General features: G+C 54.3%; 1 protein-coding gene across 1 annotated transcript; it reads left to right on the forward strand.

Annotated features, from left to right (window-relative positions):
• Positions 1–255: 255 nt before the first annotated feature.
• On the forward strand, positions 256–18,088 carry ETNK2 (ethanolamine kinase 2). The gene is made up of 8 exons (XM_033092964.1): positions 256–828; positions 2,434–2,693; positions 5,631–5,753; positions 10,346–10,488; positions 11,090–11,173; positions 13,642–13,787; positions 15,269–15,342; positions 16,917–18,088. Exons 1-8 carry the CDS (start codon positions 571–573, stop codon positions 16,987–16,989), a joined length of 1,161 nt encoding a protein of 386 aa, XP_032948855.1. The 5' UTR covers positions 256–570; the 3' UTR covers positions 16,990–18,088.
• The last annotated feature ends 863 nt before the right edge of the window (positions 18,089–18,951 follow it).

Consider the following 18,951-nt stretch of genomic DNA (forward strand, 5'->3'; position numbering starts at 1 on the left):
CTCTAGCCAAGGTGGGAGGGAGGAAGCCACCTTGCTTTCTCAGAAGTGGGGGAGCCAGCGAACCCCAGCTGGGGTGGGAGTAGGGGCGCCCCCGGCCTCTCCCAGGCCCCGCCCTCTTATCACGGCCCCGCCCCGCCCCGCCCCGCCCCCACCCTCTCGTCAAGGCCCCGGCCTCGCCCCCGCCCTTGCGTCACGGCCCCTGCCCCGGCCCCACCCCCGCGCCGCGGCCTCCCCGGGGGCGTCACCCCACCCCACGCTTCAGGTAGCGACGCCCGCAGCAGCCGAGGGTAGAAGGCAACGCTCCCTGCGGGCCGGGGCTGGCAAGGGCGGAAGGGGGCGTTCCCACGGCCCCCGCTCCGCGGCCTGCGCCCGTGATGTCACAATCGCGGCCGGCCCCGGCGTCCCCGGGTCGGCTGGGGGCGGTGGGCTTCGAGGCTGCGAACGAGGCAGGCAAGGGCTCCCGAGTCATGGCCTGCCCCCTGCCCCTCCCCCACCACGCCGTCCCCCGCGCCGGCCCCCCCCGCCGGGGCTAGCGTGCGCGCGGCGGCTCCGAGGGGGCGGCCGCTGGGAATGGCTGCACCCCCTTCGGCTCCCGTGCGGCGCTCGACCTTTTACCTGAGGAGGCCGACGCCCGGCCGGCAGTGCTCATGGAGCATGGAGGAGAGTGCGGCAGCTGGCGCCGGCTGCCGGGAGCCGCCAGGCCCCCTGCGGGCCGCTGCCGTCCCATACTTCGGCATCTCTGTGCACCAGGACGATATCCTGCCTGGCGCCCTGCGCCTCATCCGGGAGCTGAGGCCGCATTGGAAGCCCGAGCAAGTTCAGACCAAGGTAGCCGAGCGGGCGTGCGGGGACGTTTGTCCGCGCATCCTTCCGGGCCTCGGCCCCAGGGGGCGCGGCTGCTGCGTAGGAAGATTGGGATGGGGGTTTGTGTGTGTGTTTCCTGATCCATTTACCTCCCGCGCCCTCAACACACGCCTCCTCTCAGGCTCGCGGGCTGGCACCCCAGAGGTCCACCTGCCCACTGTCAGCGTGCTGCGCCTGTGGGCCCACCCCACTCCCTGTCTCCGCGCGCTGCTGCCCCTCGCAGCCCACCGGCGTGTACCCAGCCGGCTCTGATACCCGCGGCAGCAGGAACTTTTCAGGAAATCCCCCACACTCACAAACACGTTGCTGCCCCTTCTTACCCCGTGGTGGGAGCAAAACCTCCAGCCTCTGAGCGGCCCCTGCGGGTCCCAGAATTCCGGCCAGCCCTATCGCCCTGGCTCTGGCTCAGCACTACCACGACCACAACCCCCGCTTCCCCCGCCACACACGCACACGCACACGCACACACGCCTCCCCATCCCCTGCTGGGCACACTGGGACACTGAGGTGGGCAGAGCCTCCCACTGAGGAACCTCAGACTGACTCCCCCTGACCTGCATCCTCTGAAAAGAGTCGTCCCCTGCCCACCATCCCATCCTCTCTGGGAGCTACCTGTGGGGGATCGGCCCAGAGGGGGGCACCTGCAGCTTGTACTAGAGTGGCAGGGGCTCCATGCTGATGGGCCTTCAGGGAGGGGAAAGGTGAGGTTCAGGACCAAGTGTAGAGGCTGACAGACCCCTCTTGGGAGAGGGGTGGGTGGGTAGCATTTTCAAAATAAAAAGCCCACTTTGGTGTAAAGGTATCAAGGCATCAAGCAGGCTTGAGATTACTTCCAGTACTGGCCTAACATGGTATCTGCAACTCCCTTCCGCCCTGGGCCTCAGTTCCCCCACCTAGAATTAGTGCAGATGTCCTCTAAGGCCCCTCCAGCTCTGTCACACTGTGCTCTATGAATTCCATGATTCATTCCTCGTCACACTCTGGGGGAGCCTGGTCTCCCACCCCAGGGTCTAATGTCTTTTTTGGTGTGGAACTCAGAGGCCCTAGGGAGCTCTGACCACCAAAGCCCTGGGATGGGTGCCAACCTCAGTACCCTGCATGGGGCAGAAGGCACAGCAAAGAGCCCTCCGCCTGCAGGCAGTGAGAGGCAGTTGGGTAGAGATGTGCTCGTCCTGGGTGATCTTGGCCCTCCTCTGCCACATTCTGGTCCATAGAGGTTTCTTTCAGGGCCAGGATGGAGGAGCAAGGACGGGGAGGGGGCTTCTACTCACCAAGTAGTGTGCAGACGACTCCACCACCAAATCCCACCCATTGGAGACAGACCCAGGAGAAGTGAGGGCGCCTAGGCTGAGCCCCAGCTGCCATTGTTTTCTTGAATTCTAGTCTACCCCTAGCATTGGGAACAGGGTGAGCATTAGGAACAGTACTGAGCTCTTTACTAAGAGAGGGTAAAGGGCTGGGGGCTCTCTGTGTTTGTGCTCAAACACCCATCCTGGAGTTGGGCAGCCTTGAGGCAAGAGCAGATACCCTGCCCCACACATCCTTGCACTGCCCTCTCCCCAATGCTAGCGCTTCACTGATGGTATCACCAACAAGCTGGTGGCCTGCTACGTGGAAGAAGACATGCGTGACTGTGTGCTGGTTCGGGTGTACGGGGAACGGACGGAGCTCCTGGTGGACCGGGAGAACGAGGTCAGGAACTTCCAGCTGCTGCGAGCACATGGCTGCGCCCCCAAACTCTACTGCACCTTCCAGAACGGGCTTTGCTATGAGTACATGCAGGGCATGGCTCTGGGGCCTGAGCACATCCGTGAGCCCCGGCTCTTCAGGTGAGGAAGGTCCCCAGAGTGCACTATTCATCTCTGATCCCTCAGGCCTTAGGCTTTGAAATTCTTCATCAGCTTCTGTGGTGTAGAGTGGAGTCCGTGAATGAGTCATAAGATCTATGAACTCCCTGAAATTGCATAATTGGGTTTGTGTTTATGTGCATTGCTCTGCAAAGAGGGGCTATAGCTTTGTCTAGATTTGCAGTGGGGCCTGCTAGAAGGATGAGTTCTTGGGTGAGGCTTTTAGTGAACATGGAACCTGACCAGAGGACCTGGCTCCCTAAATGCAGCAGGACTCGCCTTCCTGGCCCATATATTAGCCCACCCCAAGTCTGACCTGGAAACATCTTGGAGCCTTGGAAATGAAATCTGAGCCAAATCCCCGGAGCGGTCAGGGCTTCCTGCTCCCCCACCCCCACCCCAGAGCGCAGGCATGCTGGAAGAATGGCTCTATCCAGGGTGAGCATGCTTTTATCAGCCCAGAGAGACGCCATCCCTCCCCCAGTGTGAGCTCCTTCCAGATTCCCTGACAAAGTGGGAACCCGGGTTTGGAGAGCTGCCGAGGAAGCCAGAGGCTCAGAACCTATGGCCCATGGGAAGCCTTTTGCGTTCAATATCTAGATGTATGGGACCCATGAACTGGTCTTAATCTTCATGCCCTGCTGATGTCAAGGCTGTGGGGCCTGGAAGGGGGAGAACCAAAGCGCCCATGGTGCTCTCTCTGTCCCCTGACTGTGCTGGACAGGTGGTCAGGCCGGCTCTACCGTCCTTACTCCAATGCTGTGGCCATGTGCAGGGCGCTCAGACTAGAATGAGGTCCCAGGCGGGCTGAGGTTTACTTCTGACACCGGGGACAGTGGTACGGGGTCTGCCCAGGGACCTTGTGCTCTGTCCTGTCCCATGTAATGCAAAGGAGCCTTCCAAATTCTGAGGGGCAACAGCAAGGCCCACCTAGGGAGGAGACCAAGAAGCTTCTTTGCTACCTCACTTGCTACCCAGTTAACCCCAAGTTAATGCACCTGGCCCTATTTGCAGGGAACCTCTGGCAAGCCCTCTAGGGACTTAAAAGGAGGGAATCTGAGAACTTCACCCCCACCCTGAGCTCATGAGCACTGCCTCTGGAGCTAGTGAGGCCCCAGGATATTAGTGTTGAGTTGGTTGTTGTAGTTGGGCGTGTGTGTGTATCTTGGGTGGGGATATACAAACCCAAGGGAGGGGCTTCTCAGGATCCAGCTGAGCAGCTCCACATGCTCCCAGCCTGGAGAGGGGAGGTCAGAGCAGGGTGGGGGGCTGGGGAGCCCTGTCCTGGCTTCCCCCACCGACTCCTCCCAGCTCTTGTGTAGATAAGCTCAGATATTGGTAGGTCCTCACCACTCCCAGTTTTCACCACCCCTATGAATCTGATGCTGTCACTCATCCTCTCATGAAAACAATTACTGTTGTCAGGAAGATTGAAGGTGGATTTAGGTTGGATAATGAGAACTTCACATTTGGGGGAGAGCCAGAAATTGGGCAAAATGTAAGAAGTAGCCCTTCCTTGATACTTTTCCCAGGATAGACCATTATGTTTCTTGGGTGAAGGTGGGTCTCTGAGGGAAAGGCCAAGGACGGTCTTTGGGAGCCGCTGCCTCATGTTGCCCTGACCCCTATCTTTCAACCTCTGCCTGTGGAGGCTTTGCAGCATAACAATGCTGAGTTTTGAGGTTACTTTCATTGTTGTTCCAGACAACAGCCTTATTGACGTTCAGGGAAATGCTCTGTTCGTGTTCTATTAGGAAGCTTCCTTTGGGAGAGGAAGGCCTGCTTCGTAGGTCTGTTCCCCAGCCTTGCCCGGACCCCAGCAGGCTCTCTTTTACCCCTGGGCCTCTGACCTCTGAAAGAACAGCTGAACTCGCACCCATTTGGTTGCTACCATGCCCTCTGCCCTTTCTACCCTTTAGGAGGTGGGAGCCTTGGAAGCTTCCATAGGAGCCCCTAGACTGCCCTGTTATCCTGTTGGGACCTGGCAAGGGGAGGGGTTGTCCCTGGAATTGCTGGGTAACAAGGTTTCAAACAGCCAATGCCTTGTCTTTCCCAGTGATTATTATTCGAGCAACAAACAGGCAGAGGCAGGGAAGCTTGAATGTTGGAGGCTTGAATGGGTGGGGGATGGGGCTCTAGAAGGGAGAGCTGGCAGAGGCCTGGGGGAGCCCAGCTCGGACACAGGGCCTCAGACGCTGGGGTCCTTATCAAGGCCCTCCCTTTCTGACTGGTCAGTCCTCCATCTACTCCCCCCCGGACCCCCCCCCCCCCCCCCCCGCGCTCTCTCCATCGCCCCCCTCCTTCTCTCCTGGGACCTTGGATAATGTCCACAGGAGAACTTGAAAATAGAATGCTGGTTTGTTTTGTGTCCTTGGCACCCAGCCGCCAGCATCAACTCCCTGCTGCAGAGGAAGGGGCTGCCCCGGGCCTGCCTGCTTCCCTCCCCACCTTGGCCAGGGTGATAAGAGACAGGCAATTCTTTGGTGCCTGGCATCACCATCCCCTGATCCCTTGGTGCCCGGTGTTCACCTCCCCATGAGGGCATGGGTCAGAGTCCAAGGGGGGAGGAAGGACACCACCCCCACCCCCAAGTGACCCCGTCTGTCCTCAGGTTGCTGTGGGTACACGACCTGGGTCGTTGACCTGTGGTCAACAGCCCACTGCTTTGCCCTTCTGCTGACTGAAGCAGCCCCAGCTCTGGTTCTGGAAAGGGAGCTGCTGGGCTAGAGGCCTTATCTTGTTTTCATGCCTTCTGCTGAGATGGAGGGCTCTTAAAAGATTTGTAACAGTCCCACACCCAACCCTCTGGCCAGCTCCCTCATGGACTCTGTAGGTCAGGAGGGGCTGAGTAGGGAGGGCCCACCCCCGAGAGGGCCCACCCCCCACTTGATATTGTACCCTTTCTCTTTTCTGCTATAGGCTAATCGCCTTAGAAATGGCAAAGATTCACACTATCCATGCGAACGGCAGCCTGCCCAAGCCTACTCTCTGGCACAAGATGCACAGTTATTTCACCCTTGTGAAGAACGAGATCAACCCCAGGTACAAAGATCTGGGAGGATTTGAGGCTGCCATTGTCTCGACCACCTTAATGTGATCCCCTTCCCCATTCCTTTGCTCATCCCACCCCACGGGAGGTTTGGGGGTTTCAGTTCGGATTGCTGAGCCTCTGTCTCCAAGCGGAGTTGGCCAGTTGAGTAAATCTGAAGAACTCAGATGCGCTGTTTTGGACCCATGTGCTGTTTCTCCTTGAGTCTTCTGCTTGTGGCAGGCTCTAGGCTTTGGGACAGTAGCTCCCCATTTTACTTACAGGATAATGAGGCTCAGAGACTAAGCTCTGCCCAGTCAGGGTCTAGTTACAGCAGGGCTTCTCGACCCAGCCCATTGCCCTTTCTACCTGAGCTGCCGTTTCAGCAGTGAGAAGGGAGGGCCCAGACCTCTGAGAAGGGATAAGGCTGAGTTAGAGTCAGTCTGAAGGAGTCTGCTCATCCGCTGACAAGCCCTTGGGACATCAAGACTCCTGCTACTTGCCTGGACCCTTCTCGTCCCCATGTGCCCCTGGAGACCCTGTCCCCCACCTTGTTTCCTCTCTGTTCTTTTCATCCACCCTGACATCACCTTTCCCCAGATAAGACAGGGTTCCCAGAACCTTCCCTTACACTCTCTGGCCGGCCACCTGAGAGTCCTTCTAGCCTTCAGATACCTGACTCTTTAGGCATACCCTTGAGTACTGAGAAAACAGTGGGGGCAAAGTGGAAAGAGTGGTGTCACCCTGTCCCCTCCAAAAAAAGGCTTGAATATCACCTTTGTTCCAGATGGGAGTGGGGTACACATGTTTGGGGGCAGGGTATCTCTTTCTCTCCTCGAAGAAGACAAGACAGTAATGAATTCTGCCCCGACGGTGTATCTGTCATATTCTCGCACACACAGCAACTTTATCTGCATCATCCCACTTAAGAATTACCAAGCACTGCTGTGGGACTATTTGCCCAGCATGGCCCATGTTGAGACCTTCTATGTCAAGTGTTACCTTTGGGCCAAGGACTACCTTCCCGCTTAGGACTATGACAGCACATGGAGAGCAAGATCCTCTGGAGTCTGAGCCAAGAAGAACCTGTTATCTCCCACCCCACTATTTTCATTTGACAGATGAAGAGACTGAGTCCTAGGGTGGGGATGGGAATTATTCAAGGTCATTGCTATCAGTGGCAGCTCAGGGACTAGAGTCCAGCCTTGATGCTTAAGCATAACTATTGCTACTGAACTTCCTTTGACTTTGCTGTCACTGTGTAACCTGTGTGTGTGTGTGTGTGTGTGTGAGAGAGAGAGAGAGAGAGAGAGAGAGAGAGAGAGAGAGAGAGAGAGAGAGAGAGAGAGAGAGAGTTACCTTGTTGGAAGGGGAGTGGTCCCTGGAGAAGAGCTGGCAAACTCCCTTTGCTTTTGTCACACCTTTGACCTTGGGCAAATCAAATTGCTTAACTTTTTTGAGCCTCTTTAGTGGATGATGCCTACCCTGAATGACCTACCCTGACCCAGAGCAATCACCGACATAAGATGAAGTACTTGAATTCCATAATAACCCTGCCTAATAACTTACCTAAGAACCCTGACTTAGTCCATCCTTCATTTTACAAACATTGATTGATTGGGATTTAAAACAATAAGAAACCAAGGTGACAGTGGCCCTTCCTACAGCTGCTTAGGAGCCCTCTAGGTAAATAGGACCTGCACATGCAGAGCTGTAGAAGAAGGCAGGGTGTGTAGTACATACTGGGTGGGAGAACCAAGCAAAGTCTTCTTGACAGAGATGAGAAGGGAGGGCCCTCCAGCTGGAGCAGACGGTGTGAGGTCGGCTTGCACATGGAGGATGAGTAGATGAGTTGGCTGGAGCAGATCTTTTAGGAGAGGTTGGGAGGGATCGTTTGAGATGGGGCTGCAGAGGTCGTGTGAGTTGGAGCTAGACTGTGAGGGGCTTTCAGTGCCAGGAGCGAAGATTCAATTTAGCAGTAGTGGGAGGTCATTCACTCATTGTGAAGGTGTTTGAGCCAGGGACTCAGGTCAGTAACTGTTTCCCGAAAAATAAGACCTAGTCGGACAATCAGCTCTAGTGCGTCTCTTGGAGCAAAAATTAATATAAGACCGGGTCTTATATTACATAAGACCCGCTCTTGTATTATAGTAAAATAAGACCAGGTCTTAAATTAATTTTAAGGCAAGGGATCTGAGGCAAGGGATCAAGGAACCACATTTAGAGAAACACTGCCCTGGGCAGCTTCATGGGGTTGGAATGGAGTGTAGGGGAATGAGTCAGAGACCTTGTGGAAGCAGATGTGGTAGCCGTGGTGTTTGGGTGGGCGTGGAAGTGTCCAGGGTGGCCAGGAGGATGTGGGGTTGGTTATGGCTTGGGGGGCATCAAGAGGAAACTCAGATGGGCTGAGTGGTATGAGGGCAAAGGTGATGTAAGTTTGAACCTTAGAAAGCCCCCCTTTCCCCGCCCCGATCCTGAGAGCTGAGTGGACACTTGCCAGGCATCAGTCCCTTCATCAGGAGGAACGCCAGGCCCCTTCACCTCCTTCCTGCGGCCTCAAGGGGCAGAGGAGCAGCCCTGCCTGGGACATGAAGGTGTCTGAGATGTGGTGGGGATGACTGTTCTGCCAGGCCCATAGCCTTGAGAGTGCGGTGGTGTCGGCTGAAGGAAGCCACGCTGGCGATGTTTCAGGTGCTTGGGGGAGGAAGTAGAAGGCTGGGATTGTTCCCACAGTGACCATCTGTGTGGCCTTGGGGTGAGTGGTGTGAAGGTCAGACAGATGTCGGGGCCTGGGCAGCAGACACCTTGAATGTGAAAACCATGATTTTCAGGCTGAGACCCAGGCAAACCAACACCTCCTTATTCTGATCTTTGGATGGTCTCAGTCCAAGGGGAAAAAAAGAATCTTAAAAGAAAAGGTAGCTTCTTAAGAAGAGTCAAGAGGGAAACAAATTCTATGCAGCCCAGTGGATACAGATTAACTCCAGTAAGGAGGGGATGGGGGCGGGGGGTGGGAGTCCCCCCATCAGCCCCTGACAGATGCTCAGACTCAGAGTGGCCTGTGCAGAGCCTCTGGGGGCACTGGGGCCCTTTCGGTTCGGAGGCGCGGCTTGATTTTGGATCCTTGGACCGGCTGAAGACCACCTTTTTTAGTGAGGAAATAGAGGGTCCAGCTGGGCAAGAGACATCTGGAAGCTGGGAGGAAGACTGCCCTTCCTTGGGCCTCAGTTTCCCTGTGAGATTGGACTAGAGACCTAAGATCCTTTTTAGCTTTGACCTTCTCAAGGCTGGGATGGAGCCTGCTGCTCATTCTTTTCTGGGGACACAGGGAGATTCCTTAGTTGCTGAATACTCTTCCATGTGTTCTGGCTCTGGGCTGGGTGAGGGGGCAGCAGGGCTGTCCCCTGGGAGCATTAGGAGGACCTATCTCATTCTCATTCCCCCGCCCGTACTGTTGCTGCCCTGGACAAGAGAGCAAACAGGACACACATGAGTGGAGATAAAACCCTAGCCCCCTCTCCTCCTCCCATTGGTGGTTCCAGGTTTTTAAGGGTTTTGCTGACTACTTGTCTTTTCAATGTACACAGACCTGTGTGCTTCCTGGGGACCAAAGTTCAGAGCTTCTGAGTACAGTGTACCCTTGTCAGCTTCTCCATGGTCTCTGATGGACCCATTCATTCATTCCTCAACATGTATTTCTTTCAGCAGTAATGCATGTGTGTGCCGTGGATGGGGTGGGGGCAGAATGGCCTCCATGCACGTTTGTTCCTGCCCTCCAGTTGCCCATGCGCAGTGTGGCATGGGTCTGGTACAAGAAAATACACAGTCTTCGTTCAAGGATATGCGGGAGCTATACAGCAAGTGCTTTTCCACTGAAAGGACCTAATATCCCTTTGGCCTTGTAGGTAGGAGTGAACCCAAGCAAGCAACTTGTTTTCCTTTCTTATCTGGGCCTGTCTGTGCAATAAGTTAGACTATATGATCTCTATGTGACACCAGCTGCTACCGCGTGAGGGAGACACCAGGACATACTGCTACCTCCTCCAGAGACACCAGTACTGTAACCCCTCCCTGGCGCACTGTGATCCCTTCGCTTGAGGAACTTTGAGGGGAGAGTTGTTTTAGAGAGCTACCCCTTCCCCTAGGAGTTTTTTCTACATCCTGAGGGCAGGTCTGTTTGCATCTCTGCCCTGCTGCCCTTGTTCTCTTGAGTCTGAGATGGGTGAGTTTGGACACTCATCTTCACCTCCTCTGTCCTCTCTCCTGCCTCCTTCCTTACCTTCCTGTCCCTTTCACGAAGTAGCAGGGACAGCATTCAGTCAGGGATTTGGGTGCTTTGCAAAATGCTTTTAAGCCAATGTTTTGATCATGAAAAGATCTACTACCAGTTCTTAGAGTAACCACAGGACATGAGAAGGACAAGAAGTCTTAGTGCCATTTTACAGATAACAAAAGTGAGGGTCTGAAAGGTTGGCCATTTGTCCAAGGTCCTTCCTCTGCGGTAAGATGTAGTGAGGCGGCCAGAGCTCAGGGTTTTTGAGACCAAGCCCCCGCCTGTCTACTACCAGCCCTTCCTCCACCTGCCACCTTTCTCGCCACTGTCCAGCCTTTCTGCAGATGTCCCTGAGATAGAGCTGTTGGAACGGGAGCTGGCCTGGCTGAAGGAGCACCTGTCCCAGTTGGACTCCCCTGTGGTGTTTTGTCACAATGACCTGCTCTGCAAGAATATCATCTATGACAGCAACAAAGGTACGGCTTCTTTGGCTCTGGCTGGCCAGCAGAGTTCTGTTCCTCAGGCTGGTACTTGCACAAGCAAAAGGGGACCTTTTGGCTTAGGTCTTAATTTGTAAGAATAGAAATGGAAAAGGAAACACATTCCCACTTAGAATAATCTGTGCCAAGAAAGAACTCAAAATCATGGTTTGTGGGAGTCTTCAACGTTAGGGCACCTGAGCTATTCCCCCTGATGACGCCTTTGATTTCTGAGGACATCTCAGCTGCCCCACACCTTCCTAAAGGGAAGACCTTCCGTGGTCCTGATGGGAGCTTCACCCACTTAGCTTTATTATGGTCCTTAACCATACTGAGGACAGATGTCTTTACATGGGAAGAGTCTGAGGATCTAGCTACGTGAGAGGGACAGCTGGAGCTGGGGGAAGGCAGATGGAAAAATTGACAGACAGAAGGAAGCAGCTGAGAAGATTGCCACTCAGGAGGTTGGGTAAGGCCAGGTTGCTGCAGAGGCCAGTGAGAGGCAGTGGGTGCATTCTAAAGGTCTTTGGAAGCTTGACCAAGCCCTGTGTCCAGATCTCCTGGGGCCAACCCTTATTGCCTCTCCTCTACCTCATAGGTCATGTACGGTTCATTGACTATGAATATGCCGGCTACAACTACCAAGCTTTTGACATTGGCAACCATTTCAATGAGTTTGCAGGTGAGAAGGGCATTGCTATTTGGCCTGTGTCCAAGATACCCTCCATATGATGGATGGCCAGGTCCAGGGGGAGGATGAAAGGGGGTTCGTTACTTGGGGGACGGAGGGGGGAGGCTAGACAGCCTCTGTCCTCCGAAACATCCCAGCTCGAGGGGGAAAGACACAACCTGCCTTGAGAGAGCTCCAACTCTCCTGGGGGAGGCAGGACCCACTTACACAGCACACCCCTGCTAGCTCATGTGGCAGTTTGGTACACTTAGGAAAACGTGCCCACTGTAGGATCCTTGAGGATACCTCGGCTTGGCATGTGAGTTAGAAGAAGACCCCTTCCTCTGAGTACATGCAGCTCATGCCAGCTGGACCAGCACAGGACAACCTCAGCTTCCACTTGTTCTCTTGTCCAAGCTCCTTTAGACCCAGTACAACCTGCACAATTGTAAATAAGCGTCCAGCATGCAGACAAGGAGAAGAATAAGCTGCACATAGCTACTTGCCTGGTGGCCTATGAGTATAATGTACGTGGAACTAGGTCAAATTGTATACTGTACAACTTGACTCCTTCAAACCCTGGCTTTGTTGCTTACTAGCTGTCTGAGCCTTGGGTTTCTCTGTGCTTCTGTAAAGTGGAGATGACAATAGTACCTACTTCCTGGTATTGATCTGAGACACACGAGGACAGCACGTACTAAGCATATGTTGTTATTTGCTGCTGGTGGTAGGAAGGGAAGCTTTCCTGAGTTCAGGAGACGGGCAGGACTGGAAGAGGTAGAATGAGGGAGGTGTTTCCTAGGAGCGGGTAAGAGCTCTGTAAAGGCGTGGGTGTATAATAGAATCATCTGTGTAAAGGAATCAGAGCAGGTTTTGCTGGCTGGAGGGCTTGCTTGTTAAAAACAATTAGATGGTACTGAAGAACCTAGCCCCTAGACACTGGGGTAGGAGGGACATCCCCAGAATGGCTGTGTGAGGTGCTCAGCTCCTGAGGCTTCGGATAGGAGAGGCAGCCGTAGAGCCACCACCTGGCCCAGCCTCAGCCACTCCCCAGCCCAATCCTGTCTCTTCTGGAATTCCAGGTGACCAGGTCTGTCAAGTGCTGATTGTACCTGAGGGTAGTATGACTCCCCGGCGTGGCCACTAGCTACATTTAGGAACCCGAGGCACCCCAGCTGGGCGAGCAGCTGAGCAGTGGGGAGTAGCACAGAGCTGAGACTGGCACCAGCAGGGAACTGGGCCTGTGTGTGCTCAGTTGCCAGACACACTGGCCTTTCTACAAGGGATAATTCTTAAGCTTTTCAAGTCTTTCTCATCACAATACAGAGCAAAGTCAAGCTGGAATTTCTCCAAAGGGGCAGATTGCATCCTGCTCCCAAGTTGAGAGTGAAGAAGGAAGAAGTGAGCATGACAGAAAGAGGAGGGCAGGGAAGGAGATTGGGACCTAGGGAGAGTGACCTCCTGGGTTCTTGGGAGCGGAAGATGAATTCCAAGCCTGAACCCGCCTCTAACTGGCTATATGACCTTGAGCAAATTTCTTCTCTCTGGGCCTTAGTTTCTACATCTACACAAGGAGATTCTTTCCAGCCGTACTCTTGGGGACCTAGGAGATTGTGTATTTCTCTAGAAATATAAGGAAAGCTTGAGAAGGAAAGGGAGGAAGGAAGAGGGAGGAAGAGACTGGGGAAGATGGTCCAGTCCTGGTTCTATTTAAATAAACTGCTACTTTCTGTACGAGCTTTGAAGCCAAGGCCTCTGCCACTGAGCCCAGGATGTGGCTCGTGCCTGTTGGGCTGGTCTCTTGAGGACTCGAGAGAGGGAGGGACTAGAAGGGATTGAGGCCATCTAGTCCAGGGGTTCCAAGGTTTGCTGTGTTTCCCAATCATCTGGAGAATTGGACCAGGAGTGGGGGGTACCTGGGAATCTGTGTGGTTACCAGGCTCTCCAGGTGATGTCTTAAAGTAGCCAGTTCAACACTGGAAGCAGTGTTTACGATAGGAAGCAGTCCAGGAAGCAGTGTTTAAGACACACGTTAAGTCCAGCCCCTTCCTTTTATCAGTGAAGAGATTTGTGCCAGTGAGAGGAAAGGACTAGTCTGAGATTAACTGGAGATTAGCATTGGACCTAAGACAGCTAGGCGCTGATTCAGTGCTGTGACTAAGCTCCTCCTATGTGACATAGTTTTATATAGGGCATAGGAGAGACAGTGGTGCTGCCGTAGGGAGTCCTCATCACTTCCAGGACTGTCTCTTGCCCCTCAACCAGTCTGCCCTCTGCCCCACTGAAAGCAGTGCCCCCAGCTGGGGTGGGGCTCGACCCCACCCCAGATAAGTTAGATGGTCTGACAAGCTGAATTCCTAGGCACAGCCCACAGGGCAGAGCAGATGGAGGTTTCCAGGGGAGCAGGGAACACCTGAGCTGGAGGAAGTCCCCAGGTGCGCCATCTCCCAGCATCTTCTGTGGGACTGCCTCCCCATCAGGTGTAAATGAAGTCGATTACTGCCAGTACCCTGCACAGGAGACCCAGCTGCAGTGGCTGCGCTACTACCTGCAAGCACAAAAGGGGATGGCTGTGACCTCCAGGGAGGTGGAGAGGCTCTATGTGCAAGTCAACAAGTTTGCCCTGGTGAGTGCTTGTGACTGGGAATGGGCAGGGGGAGGAGGGGCCAGGAGGAGGTTCTCTGGACACCCCCCCCACCCCGGTACCCTTTCACAGCCTAGTGGAGGGTGAAGCAGAGCCCAGGTCAGATATGAGGCCGTGTGTTCCTGTATCCCACCCTGGAGGGCATCCCCATAATACTACGATGCCCTGCTCCCCTTACCCCATCAAGTCTAGATTCTCTCCTTCCTAGAGAACTACTACTTCCAGGAAAGATCCCAGCTTCCTAATCCTAGTTCTGTCGTCTGGACAAGTAATTCTTTCTGGTGGCTGACCATAGCCTTCCATGCTGGTTAAACGCATCCCCTCGCTATCTTTCTCGCCTTTGGAGGAGATAGAGAATGTGGGCTCTAATCCTCCCGGGTAGCTTCCTCTGCTGACTCAGAACTCTCTGTAAGCCTTTCCCATCAGGCTCTTCCTGCTCCAGTTACTGTGCTGTCAGTTCTTGATTTTCAATGTCACTTATCCAAGGTACCTGGTTCATGCCAGGTCTCCACTGGTGTGTGCCCAGGGGATTCCTGACTAGTCTTATTAACGTCGCCCCTGCTTAAGCAAGAAGACAAGTCCGCTGTCCTGAATTTCACTATTCATCGTAGACCTTAAGTAAAATCTTGCTTACTTGGGATTTGAAGTTGCCTGTTCTGTTTTCATTCACACAAGGCTGATTCTCCTTCGGGTTCTTCCTCTTAACTGTTCCACCCTGCCTACCTCTTGGTAATTTTTTAGTGATCATTCGTACTTGCCAATTGATCTACGCCCGCCTTTAAGTCCTGAACAGGGAAGTGGAGAGACGTACTACATAGCCTACCGCAGAGCAAGCAGGACTTGGGGTGGGGGACACCAGCGTGGGAAAGTATTGTTATCACTGCTGTTTGTTCGGGGGCAGCAGGAAGCATGGCTCTTGGGCCCCACGGGCACGTCTGGCTACGGGGAGAGCATTTGTGCACTGAGAGCCCACACTCGGGCTCCTTATTACCCCATCTACACTGATGTGCCAACCTGACCCCACCTCCTGATAGAGGAGAGGGAAAGGTTAGTTTAGGGGCGCCTCCAGCAGACCAAACTTCTGACGGCCATGTGGCCAGGACGCTACTGAGGTACCATCCCCTCTCCTGGGCCTGAGCTTCGGCTTAGGGGCTCCTCTCATCTTGAGTACGTTGGCCTTGAAGATGAGGAGATGCCCTGGTATGGGACACACCAGGGGCTGAGCTCTGCTCGAGCTGGGGAACAAACTGAAAGCCCGAGAAGCACCATCCAGCTGATGCCCTTCCAGGGCGGGTAGAACCAACTCTGCTTTCCTTTTTCTGGAGGCAGTGCAGCCCCCAAATGCTTGTCTCTGCCAGCATCCTACTTCTGTGTGTTCCAGACTGCCTGTGTCTCTCTGGCGACATGGGTTCCACGACAGGCTTGGGAGTTCACCATGCTAACCCTCTCTGCTCTGTTTCTAGGCATCTCATTTTTTCTGGGCACTCTGGGCCCTCATCCAGAATCAGTTCTCCACCATTGACTTTGATTTCCTCAGGTGAGCACAGGGGACAAATTGGGGGCAGCGTGGGTGGGGAAGAGAAAAGGAAGAGCCTTGAGCCGAGGGTGTAGGGGCAAAGGACAACCCAAATAGAACATCCAGAGTCCAGTCCTTGCTGACTCATCCTGATACCAGCCGGCCCGTGGTCAGTGGGGTCACTACTCCAGGGGAGGCCTGGGAGCCCAGAGCAGCCCTCTGAGGGAGCCTACAGTTCTCACATCCTCCCCGCCTGCCTGGGGGTGGGAGTTGACACTTTCCCTACATCCTGCTACTCCAGTGCCCTTATCCACAGGGCCTGGTTGTGAACAGAATTGTTGCAAATCCGTCTGAAAGATGAGTCCAGCCCTCATTTTATAGCAGAGGGGACAGCATTCCAGAGAGTGGAAGGGACTCACGGAGGTCAGTCTATGGTTTAGTGCTTCCTGTGTGGGGTGTCAGACCCAACTCCCCCGACAGTGGCCCCTAGTGATGCACTATGGGTTGTACTCACACTGTACTTGAATATTCACTCCTCGGGGGGCCCCTGTCATATGAGGTACGTATGTCTCTAAGGGCCAGGAATCACTGTCTTCCATTCTGGTCTGGTCTCCTTGCCCATCATCCCATCCACTGTCAGCCAAAGAGGAATCACTACCCTGGCTTCAAACTGTTCACAACTATTAGAGAAATGCAGGTCAAATGCACAGTGAGCTACTATCTCACACCCATTGGGATGACTGCTGTCACGTAAACTGAAAATAACAAGGATTGGCAAAGGACGTAGAGAAACTGGAACCCTTGTGCAGTGCCCTTGAGAATGTAGAATGGTGCAGCTGCTATGGGAAACAATACTGTACTTCCTCAAAAAATTAAAAATAGAGTTGCCTCATGTTCCGGTAATTCCACTTGTGGGTATATAGCCAAAAGAATTGAAAGCAGGGTCTCAAAGAGATATGTGCACACCCGTGTTTGTAGCAGCCAAGAGGTAGAAGCAGCCAGGTGTCCATCGAGGGATGAATGGGTAAACAAAATGTGCTCAATTCATACAATACGGTATTATTGAGCCTTAGAAAGGAAGTTACGTCACATGCTACAGTACGGATGAACCTTGAGAGAACATTGTGCTAAGTGAAATAAGCCAGGTATAAATAGACAAATACTGTATGATTCCACTTACAGGAGGCAGGAGGTGATTAAATTAGTCAAACTCATAGAAATAGAAAGCAGAACGGTGACTGCCAGGGACGGGGAAAGGGGAAATTGAGTTGCTGTTTCAGGGGTACAGAGTTTCAGTTTTGCAAAATGAAAACGTCCTGGAGACCTGTTGCCCGACAGTATGAATGTACTTAACATTACTGAGCTGTAAAAAAATAAAAAAATGACCTTGTTTGGGGAAGGGTTGCTCCTGTCTGATCTAAGAAGAAAAATAAAATTATAGCTGAAGTTAAAAAAAAGCAGCCTGGGCTGGAGGTGGTCTGCCTAGACCTAGATGGGCTGAGCTGTTGAGAAACTTGGTTCATAGTGGGAGTCCTGCAGCAGGACCCACCTACCTTCCCTTTTGACCCCCAGCTCTTTTCCCTGTCTTCTGGCAGGTACGCGGTGATCCGATTCAACCAGTACTTCAAGGTGAAGCCTCAAGTGTCGGCCTTGGAGATGCCAAAGTGACCAGCTTCCCCATCCCTCTCCTCCCCATCTGCCTGGCAGCCTGGCTCTCCATGGTTCAATTGTGCTCTGGAGTCCATACCCTTGGACAAGGTGGGACAGGGGACAGGTGTGTGTTCATGGAGAAGACTCCACCTCTGCCACCAGCCCCCAAGTGGGTGCCGCTGTGACCACACTCTCTTGTTTGGAGGGGCTGATGGACCCAGCGTGGGGGGTCCCCTTTACCTGACTTGGGGGAAGTGCCTGCAGCCAGCCAAGACCCAGACCACAACCATCCCTGGGAAGCCTGGTGTTCCCAGCCCCAGGCCGGGGCGGAATCTGGGCTGCCTTAGATGTGTCTTTGACCTTCCTGGTTTGGGGAGGGGGGAAGGTTGGGAGGGCTCCTTTCTACCTCCAGTGCCCTGAGCCTCCAGCCCATCTCCCTACAAGGCCCCATGTGGGAGGTGCTGAGCCCAAACCAGCATCATGCCAACTCTGACAGATGGATGTACATATCTTGGGGGTGGGAGGGTAGGGGAGGGTTGGTCTAGAATTGGGTTTGACAGCTCCCTAGCAGCTGCCTCATGTGACATACCTCCCTTTCTCCAAGCCAGATCCAATCAAATAGTCCCTTCCCAAGCCTCCGTGAGGACTCCTGCTCCCCTCCTGTGCCCTCTGCTGTGCTTCTGTCATTCCCTCTGCAGCCTGCTGGGAGGGAAGGTAAGGGAGTGGTGATGGCTGGCCTTCCAGAGCCCAGCTCTGTTTCTTGCTGTGGCTTGACGGAGGGGACAGCCACTGCCCGCTTTGTTCCTCCCCCTGCCCTCCAGGCCCTCACTTCCAAGGATCTATCTCTCCATGTCCACCTTCTGTCCTGAAGTTGACCCAGGGTCTCCCCTCTTGGGAATGACTAGTGGGAGTCAAGGGGCAGGGGCCAGGGACTTCCAGGGCTCGCCTGGCCTGGGAGAGCCTGGGGTGAAAGTGCTGACTGAGCTCATTGCCTCTGACTCTCAAGGGCCTCCACCTCCTTTTGCCCTCAAGCCCCTAGGGCCTTGTGCTTGGGCCCACAAAGTGATTCATTTGTAAATTATCTTGATTTTCTGCATTAAAATGGCCATTTCTGGACCACTCTTGAGTACAGCTGGTGGGGCTTTGACCTGGAGGGTGTGATTAGTAAGCCTGTGTGTGTGTGTGGGGGGGGTTCCAGCCCCTTCTCTGGGGTCCCCTTGGGTTGCAAACTTTCCACCACGTCCTCCGTGCACCTGGCTTACCAGGCCTGGGCTCCTGGTGTAGGATAGACCTGGGTAGGGCTGGTGGCTTCAAGTTCCTCTGCCTTTGATCATTTTGCTATCATCAGTTGGCCCTGGGAGGCGGCTGCTTAGAGGCACCACACCACCTTACCCAAGTGATAAACCAGTGAGACCCTGAAAGGAAGTATTCAGTACTTCCTTGGTCCTCTCTGACTCATAGTATTGGGGGTAGCCGGAGGGAGCTGCTCTGCCTGACAGCAGGCAAGGGTGATTTCTGAAACCAATCTGTGATTTTTTCGGAAGGCCAGAGGGAGGGCAGAGCAGGAGCTCCAGAGTGAGCTGTGGCTCTTCTCAGCACGGGTTGCTAGGGTTGCCCTCCCAAGACTGGGCAGCAGCGGCCTCCAGGGTCCACCAGAAGGTGCCCTGTGCCCTTAAGGGTAGCAGTGGTCGCCTGCCAGGTGGACTCTGGCTGTTTGGCTTTTGGCTGCAAAAGTACCAGGGTGCCATGGCAACCACTGGAAGGAACTGACCTGGCACAGGCAGCTGGAGCCACCTTCAAGGACACGGTGATCCAGCGTGGCTGTGTCCTAATGGGCAGCAAGACTGAGTCTAGGGGTGCCAGTGGAGGACATGGGGAAAGGTGTGCCAGCATAGGGGTAGTGCCAGGGCTGGGCTGGTCAGGTTCCCAAGGGTCATCCGTAGGCTTAGGTGGTCATGGTGCAGCCTTCCTGTGGACTAC

The sequence above is a fragment of the Rhinolophus ferrumequinum genome, chromosome 22 (assembly GCF_004115265.2).
Source record: "Rhinolophus ferrumequinum isolate MPI-CBG mRhiFer1 chromosome 22, mRhiFer1_v1.p, whole genome shotgun sequence".
Lineage (NCBI taxonomy): Eukaryota > Metazoa > Chordata > Mammalia > Chiroptera > Rhinolophidae > Rhinolophus > Rhinolophus ferrumequinum.